The sequence below is a fragment of the Ceratosolen solmsi genome, unplaced genomic scaffold, assembly GCF_000503995.2.
Source record: "Ceratosolen solmsi marchali unplaced genomic scaffold, CerSol_1.0 scaffold1, whole genome shotgun sequence".
Classification (NCBI taxonomy): Eukaryota; Metazoa; Arthropoda; class Insecta; order Hymenoptera; family Agaonidae; genus Ceratosolen; species Ceratosolen solmsi.
Window position 1 is genome coordinate 11,238,373 of NW_011948415.1, and position 9,299 is coordinate 11,247,671.

The 9,299-nt window shown below is 36.9% G+C and overlaps 1 protein-coding gene across 1 annotated transcript in view; it reads right to left on the reverse strand.

The window, feature by feature from the left end:
• Positions 1-6,980, reverse strand: part of bsk (mitogen-activated protein kinase dJNK) — a 7,824-nt gene extending 844 nt beyond the window's left edge. The window contains exons 1-6 of the mRNA XM_011507958.1: positions 6,632-6,980; positions 4,261-4,390; positions 2,528-2,725; positions 1,676-1,940; positions 379-537; positions 169-293 (exon numbers count right to left, since the gene is read on the reverse strand). Coding sequence (XP_011506260.1) covers positions 169-293; positions 379-537; positions 1,676-1,940; positions 2,528-2,725; positions 4,261-4,390; positions 6,632-6,774 — 1,020 coding nt within the window. The 5' untranslated portion in view covers positions 6,775-6,980. The remainder of the gene's footprint in view (positions 1-168; positions 294-378; positions 538-1,675; positions 1,941-2,527; positions 2,726-4,260; positions 4,391-6,631) is intronic.
• Between the last annotated feature and the right edge of the window lie 2,319 nt (positions 6,981-9,299).

Here is a 9,299-nt window from a genome sequence, read left to right on the forward strand (position 1 = left end):
TATATATATATATATATATATATAGATAATGTATATCAAGGAGTATTGTATACGCGGAGGGCAGATGTGAAAAATGGATTTTTATAAGTAGAAAAATGTCGCGGGAATAAATGTGAAATTAGCGAGAAGAGGAAGTAAGTTGAAGCACACGTGTTGCGGAATACTTACAGCGTTCACTTCACCTTCATCGTACCAGACATTTATGTAATTGTGAAGTAGAGCATCATCGACGGAGATGCGCCGTTCCGGATCGATAACCAACATGCGAGACAATAGATCCCTGGCTTGACTCGCTGAAAACGAGATTGTCGTTTGATTAGCAAATACTTTCCATGCGCGTAGCTTTCGCGCAGAAAGGGCCGGGAATCAATGAAGTACCTTTCAAGCGATTATGTTCCGAAGAGTCCGACGGAAAGAGGATGTCCGGGAATAGCCTGTCGAACGGGTAACCTGGGTGGTGAGGTCGATTCTCTACGTAATTCCTTACGGTCAGCTGTAATCGCTGCATAAATTCTTGGGCCGGAGTTCCCAGTTGTTCTGTAAGGCATAATCGAACGCTCAGTTTCGTTATTTCTATGAATCAACATATTCGCAATGCTGTATTGGTTATTATTATTCTAGGGCCTTGGAGCATTATTCGATGCCCTAGAAATGTGCAAATGTCAATAAGCAATTAGCGTAAGCTCCGTTAAATATTGAAAATAAATAATTCGCCAATAATGCTCGGGCAAATGCGATCAAATTATATGTTTTGTCACGTCGACCCAGCGTGCTATTATTAAAACGGCTTTAGCTCTAAATCACTTATAAATTATAAAGCGAAATTGAATTTATAGAATATTTAGAATGATGACTCGATTCATTTGGAGTAGCATCGGAGTAAGCAATATTGGCAAGCGAGCATTGGATAAGCCGACATTAGCAAACATAGATTATTTGTTACAGCAAAGCATAGCGCAAAGGAATGACTTTATTAATAATCCCAAGTGCAATTACCTAATTGTTGAGTAAAAGAAGTTAATTAAATTTTTACATAACTAAACGGTTATAATTAGAAAAGTTAAGGGATTAAGTGCACGTAGGTGTGAAAGTGCAAGCTCATCGATACACTCCACAACTATTTTAATAACAATTTTAATGTAATTACAGTTAGGTGCTGCTGATTATTCAAGCAATAACAAAGATTTAGAAATACAACGAGAATTCCATTAATTCCATAAAAGTCTCGATAGTAATAGAGGAAAATTATAGTCGAATCGATGATAATTCATCTTAATCTTAGCGAATATAATATTTTTATCTCTTAAAATGCGCTACAATGGCCAGTGAATAATGAAAAATCTTTTAAATCGTTTCATTAACAATAGTTTTACGTCTGCATTAACTTTTCCAATAGTTACAAATAATTTTCCTTACACATGCCTTAATAATGCATTAATAATCTATAAGGTAAAAATCCAAAGTCGCGAACCACCAAATCAATCTACATTGTCAGGCCACGAGTTAAATATAAATATAAAAAAGCTAGTCTGACTTTTTTTTTTCTTTTCTCGACTAGTATATGAGGTGGGGAGTGAGGGAGGGAGGGGGGTGGGGAATATTCGTCTCGTCGAGCTGAGATTTCGATAGACGACGAACTGGAAGCCGAGCGGAATAATAATAATCCAGTAGGTACCTATAATTTTGTTCCACTGATCGATATGATCGGTGCCGGGAAAGAGGACACCACCGCGTATCATCTCCCCCATGATGCAGCCGACCGACCAGATGTCCACGTTCTCCTTGTAGCCCATGCCGAGGATGACCTCTGGCGCCCTGTAGTACCTCGTCACGACGTAAGGTGTCATCATGAACGTCGTGCCAGCCGTCCTCGCGAGGCCAAAGTCCAATATCTTCAGGGTACAGTCGGACTTCACCACGATATTGCTAGGCTTCAAATCCTGAGGGTCGAGCACGTGCGCATGTGGACAACATTGTCTTATATAAATGATATATTGTCTATTGCAAGCCTTATCGTATTTTCCCATTTATTCGAGAGTAAAGACGCTTGCCGTCGCGACTGCCACTTACGAATGAGAAATTGATGATTCATTCAATAATTCAATGATTCGTAGGGATTATGGAGGGAGAGAGGGGGGGGGGGGAGGGGGGGGTCAGCCGCTCGCTAGCGATTAAGCTCATTTCGAGGTGCATTTTAATATTTTAATAAATTTTAATAAATTTAACGCTAATGTCGCCGTTTCGTTAACAGTCACGCAATATATAAATTCGTAAGCTAATAATGGCAGGTTTGACGGGAATCGAGATGATTCCCTAGTCTCGAAAATAATAATACGCCGCGGTGAAACAAAAGCGTAATGTATGACGAAGGCCAACTAATAATCGATTAAATATCTCATTGAGCCGAGCGGACGATGCCATTAGGGAGAGGTGAATGTGTTAATGAGCTCTTCTTTACTCTCGACCACTAGTCGTCATCGTCGTCGTCATCTACTACTACATGCACGTCATATGTATGTGCTCTCACCCTATGTATGATTCCAGCGGAATGCAAGTGTTTGATGCCGCAGAGCATCTGGTAAAGCAGGTAGGACATGCGCTCGTGATCGAGGTCCATTTGAATTACTTGGCAAAGGTTCGCATCCATGAGTTCCATCACTAGATACACATCCTGAAATTCATCCAAGGACCTCTGCGGAGTGAAGGCGTTCAAGAGTCCAATTATCTGCGAGCGTGAAAGAGGATTAATAATGCGAGGGATGGCCCGGCCAGGATATACCTATAGCCAATGCATTATTTCTAAGTTGATATTATAAATGCGCTAGAGCTCGCGAAAATCGCCAAGATTTTTATTATCAATGTGAGGGATATTGGAGAAAGTAGCTCATGCATTATTACGAGCTTCTCGCATTCATTAATGGCCAAATGAAATGATACATTATTATTCATTGCAAAAGGGAAATTAATTCCGTTGCGCGCAATTAATATTTGTATTCTCAAGATTTATTTTTACTTCTTATTGAATAAAATTGCTCGGAACACCGGTCATGATAATCTTAGCACATTTACGGCTCGACAGCATTTTCATACGTCAAATGTATGACCCATTAAAATAAACTTGCCCTATAAGCATCATGTCATTGCACATTTAATAACGAATATTGTTATTATCATTATCATTATCATTATCATTATTAATATTATCATTATAATTTGATCTACAACGAAGCTTTCAGCGCACATAATAATAATATTATTATTTTTAATATTTCGATTAATATTTATGCTTATTGATGAGAAATAAAATTTAAAAAATAAGTATGAATATATTATATATAAATACTATAAAGCACACACACGCGCACAAGCGCGCGCGTATATATAGATAGATAAATCATCCGTATCATTACTGTTGATCAATTAAATTTTCGAATTATGGCAGTACCAAAAGTAATAACATAAATACTCGGAATATCACTTGTCGAGCACACATTGTTAATCATGTGATTAAATTTATTTCCAAGCGAAAAATTATTTAACGAAACAAGACTGGAGTTATATAACGACGGTTAACAAGGATGATACGACAGGGCGTTAGACACGTCGCTACGATTATTATATTTAATAATACACGTAATTATAAAAATAATTTTAGCTACTGTAAGAATTTGTAGATATAGCGTATTACGTAAAGAGGAGGAAGAGTCGGTGGGAGTAAAGAGACAAGCGCGGCTTTACTTGGTCGGAAATCGAAGGCGGGAACTGCCATTTTCGCGACGGACGATCTTCCTCCAACTAAACCTATCAATGTCACTTCTATGTCATAATCATATCGTAGAATCGGATAATACCGCTAGGTCATACACGCGACACGTGGCTCTCAGTATCAGCTAAGTTCCTTTTCTATTGAATTATTTATACAAAATGTTATTATCTCGATGAATTAACGTAGATACAGGGGTCGACAGGCACTGCGACACTGGGAGATTTGTTGTGTTTCGTAAGCGCGGACGTGTATGTGAGCACACTAACAATTTATTATATTATAATGCCCGAGAATCTCCCAAGTTGGTCAATATATCTATGAAATCTTATATGTCATTAAATCTTAACGTGAATCGTCTATTTTATTAGCCTTATTATACACTGGCATTTGCTTTATTTGAAAATTGAAAATATCTATCGTGATCTCGTGCTCGTGATATCGCTAAGAAAATATTGTAATACAGACTTGGAGAAATATAATCAAGATATGCTTACGTTTTTGTGGTTGACCAGTTTCATCAATTTGAACTCTCGGTACGCCCTCTTGGCGTGCGTGACATTCTGAAAAGGCCTCGAGAGCTTCTTGATCGCGACGTTCTGCGCCGTCACCGTGTCGTACGCCGCGCTGTACAGAAATAGAAAGGAAGAAAGAAAGGAAGGAAGGAAGGAAGGAAGGAAGGAAGGAAGGAAGGAAGGAAGAAAGGAAGTAAGAATGAAAGAAAGAAAGAAAGGAAAAGAAAGAAAGAAAGGAAAAGAAAGAAGATGAGAAATTAACATTTATTAAGTAAGCAAAATACATTTGCGCATTTTACTAGAGACTCGGTATTTACTCTTGTCGACGATATTCTTGTCTATCGCGATCTAATTAATGGACCGTCATCCTACTCGAATTTACTCGACAAAGCCTTCGAGGCAATTCGTCATTCGGATTATTGGAACGATTTGAGTTTGGGCAGCGTTTTATTTACTACGAGATAAATCGAGGATAATGGCAAGCTGAAAATATTTATTTTTCTACCATTGATTCGATCCACGAGATATAATTCCGTGTAGATGGTTTTATGTCCACTTAAATACCATTACGCCTTTACAATTGCAATAAAGTTCGCATCACTCATTGTTAAAATTTAATTCGTAAAGCAATATGGAAATTTATATTACAATGAGAAGCGGGAATTTGATTCTCTTTAATCGACTAACTTAGCATATTTAATTGCGGAAATTCTCAAAATAAATATTATAAATAGAACTCCCCGTGTGACCTACCTACCCATCTACCTACCTACCGTTATGCTTCAACGGTATGTGTGATAAAATTAAGATAGAGAGAGAGCGAGAGAGACAAAAATTAATAAGAAATAATATTCCCCATGTTTCTTTTAACTAACGATAAGATTTCATCGAACATGACAATTTTTAAAAGCACCACGAGCGGATTAAAATGTTTATTCAAATTTTTAGATTTAGCATAATGAGAGAAAATGTAAAGATAATTGATTGTCATTTTATACTGATTATATATATATATATATATATATATATATATATATATATACACATATATACATATATACATATCAAAGTATCATAGTATATATGTAGGGATTTTGTGTGCAATTATTTTATCCAATTATACGGCTCACTTAAATAGCTCGCGTCGTTATGTTAAAACACACTGTTCGTGAATTATACGATTCTTAGATCCACACATCTTTATGTAGACGAGCACATTAAAAGATTTATAAAGAAAATCTTACAAGTCGCGAATTTAGATAAAAGCGACGGATTTTATACGACGCTAAACTTTACAGTCCAAGCACGCAACAAACATTCGAATATAAAAACAATTTATTACTTTCGTTATTGTTAATGCAATATTTGACTTTGTAATATGTAATGCCGTGTAGCGCCAAAATAAAAGAAAATAATGAGAAATAAAACGTAATCGAGGCGGCTGTCTTAACTTATCATCACTTTAGCCGAAAGCACTTACAAGGAAATATTATATAGCTTCCGGGTCAGGGAGTTAATGAGAGTCTCGAAGGTGTTTCTCGATACGATACCCTCGCGTCAAATACCTTCACCAGCGTAAGTTTAATTCGAGATTCTTGTCTCCCAGATTTATATAATTTTCTTTCCTCTCTCTCTCTCTCTCTCTCTCTCTCTCTCTCTCTCTTATTTACGTTTTACAAAAATATATATTATTTTGATAAATGTCAGGCTGACGTTATTCTTTCGTCGATTCTTCATTTATTTTATCCTCGGTAAAGATCAAGCGTTCGTCAGTCGATGAATTGACTTAAAACATTTTTCCGACTTTGCAAACGGCACTTCATAATTATTCATTTACAATATACAATTGTCATTCAAGTTGATGCTTTCGATCGTCGTTGCTCTCAATAATGCCACGAATAATGAAATGCCGTTAGCTTACGCTTTAGCTTAAAATCTTAATTTAAGTCTGTTAGGCAATGGTAATGATAATTCCATAGTTTCGCGAATGCAAAATTATAACAATTAAGACTGTCTCATCGAAAATTATGATTATTTGTCGGAATAATTCATTTTCAGCTGTCATGTATTATAGATGCATGTATACGGCATGTAATTCTAAGTGGCGCGCAACGTACGGAATCGTCGAAGAAGCCGCGTACTTCAATAGAATAGAATTAGGTTGATCGAAAGTTCCGCGGAATTCGTAAGAATGCAAAGCCCGTCGAGAAGGTGGGGAGCTCTAGTCAATTGGCGAATGGGCCTTGCAATGTTTCGCCGGGCGTATCGCCGAGCTTTGGCCGCTAAGATCGTCGTGCTCGGTCGCGAGCCTCCCAAAAATAGCGCGTGCCAAGTCCGCATGCGCGCAACTTACCACACGATGCCCTGGGCCCCCGATCCAATGGGCTTGAGGTTCTGGTATCGCTTGAGGATCGTGAATTTGGTGTCCCCGACCTCGACCGTGTAGAACATGGCGGTCAGTCGGGTTGTGGTCATGTCAGGCCCGAGGTAAGGCATGCGCCTCGGATTCGCCGTGCGCCCGGCAGCCGTCGTGGCCGTGGTGCTGGCCGTCGTGGCACGTGGCACCGCCTCCAGGGGCTCCTCCGTCGCCTCGGCCGTCGGCCCCGGCACCGCCGCTACCGCGATGCCCTGAGGCGTCGCCGCCGCCGTCCTGACGATTCTCCTTCGCCTCGAGCTGCTGCTGTTGCGCGCGCGACCGCGGCGCTATCAAACCGAGGGTGTCCTCCTCCTCCTCCTCCTTCTCCTCGTCTTCGTTGCGACCGAGCCCCGCACCACTAACAGCCAATTTGCCGTTTTGTCTGTTGGAAAGGAAAGAAATTACGTCTGCCCTGTGCTTGCTTATTTATCGGGGGTATTGCCGTCGGCCACGGCATACCAATGCCCGATTTACACTTTCTTTATTTCATTCTTCTTTAGCGTTTTAACGAGGGAAAGGCGAAGGGCGGACAGAGCTTTATTAAGCGGAGGGCCGATGGATTGTTATGTGCTTTGTAGGCGGTAAATGTAAGTGCTGGACGTGCGCAGCGAGTGAAACAAAATTGCCATACGCTCTAAGAGTTGGCAATGGAAGTCTCGAGTGGTGCCCTTGGCGTAAAGCAACTCTTCATCCCCGACATGCGCCGCCATTTATGAATAATAATGTAAAACGTAGCGAGGGTTAAGTTAATAATTCGATTAATGATAATTTGGTAGATTTGACGGCTTATTCGCGACGCACTGATATTTATTATTGATACGTAAATGGCTACGGCCGACGTAACGTGCGAGATCGATGAATTATTCGGCTAAGCTGGCAATGTACATTTACGGTCTTTTTTTATATTACTCCATTGAAATATCGCCACCCAATATGAAGATTTACTATATAATACAAGCTCGCGCGGAAATGATAATGGCCGGAATAAAGAATTGCTTATTATTAACGTTTTTTCTTATGCTAATGAGCATATTAATGTAAATGTAAAGGCCATCGGCGCGTATTTATGAAGTATAGTGAGCTACGACTCCCTAAGTATATTTGCTATATAAAAGTGATATTTGGCTATATTCCATTTAAAAATTCATTACCAGTATTGAATGGTCAATCTTAAGTGAGTAAAAAATATTATTCTAATTCTTTTTCGTTTGTTTGTTTGTTTTTTTATTATTATTATTATTATTATTTTTTGTTTTTTGTTTATTTTTATAGAATCGATGCCCGTAATAGGAAGAAAGGAGGAAGTTTTGTAAGAAAGAAACAAATAAAGAACAATTTGAATCTCAAAAAAGTATTCGCTCTACGGAAAGACTACAAGCTGCAAACATCAAAAATCTTAACGTTTACTTGGGATTTTTTTTTTTGCAGCTACTTGCTCAATTTTGGCATTAAAAAGTCGTGAAAACTTTCCTAGGTTATATAAAAATTATTAAAATTTAAAAAGTGTAAAATAAGTTTTTTCGTCTCAGATAATTTTTTTATACTCTCGAGAAGACTTTATTTTTCGTAAAGTCAAACTACCATTTTACTATACATACGGTTTTTTTTACGACTGAAAATAAAAGATAAGAATCATTTATCGATTTTTGATAAAAATCCAAGCTACAGTATTAATAACCTTATATTTAACAATCGCAACAAGAACATTAGATCTATAGATGCATTATTTTTATTTCATCGTTAATAGGAATATTATTTAATTGTAGCTCATATTATTGTACATTTACATTTTCCTAGTATTGCGTTAACTATTCAAATATTATGCATTTTAATATTAAGTAAACAAGCAGACTGTCAGTAACGTCGAGACCATTGTGTTCTACATCTTTTATTCTTTTATATTGGAAGAAAATTAAAAAAATATGTATATATGTAAACGAAAAGTATGAGAGAATATTATTTAATCGATATTTTTTTTCATTATTTTTCGGCATCATCTTTCAATTGTGTAAATATTTTTTCGGTAAAATTATTTATCTCACATTTTCATTTTTCACATTATATATAATTATCTGCGATACATATATATATATATTACTTAACTTATATTTAAATATTTTCAGATTTGTAATAATAGATTGAATTGCAAAAGTTGAGCTAGTCTTTCAATCTACTTTTACGATATTATTTAATAGAAATATTATGTGCCCGTTATTTCAGACTTTATAGTTTTGTATAAATTAGTCAGACAATCGAACACTTAAAGGATCTGCAGAAATGGAACTTTGTAAAAAAGAAAGAAAAAAAAGGTATCTTTTATACCGCCGAAATAGAAAATGTATTTCAGTAAAATAACAAGAGACTTTTTGTCATTTTAAAAGGAATAGTTAATCAAGTATAGTTAACTGTTTTACATGTATGCAAATTAATATTAAATTAAGTAATGTTGATGTAACATTGTGCATCAATTACAAACTAAAGATTTTAACATGCCGAACACGTCCGCGACGGTTATTGTAATATTACGTTTATTTGCAATTTTATTTAAATATTTGCTATATCATAAGATATATAAGTCAAGAGAAAAGTGTCTTTAAATAACATC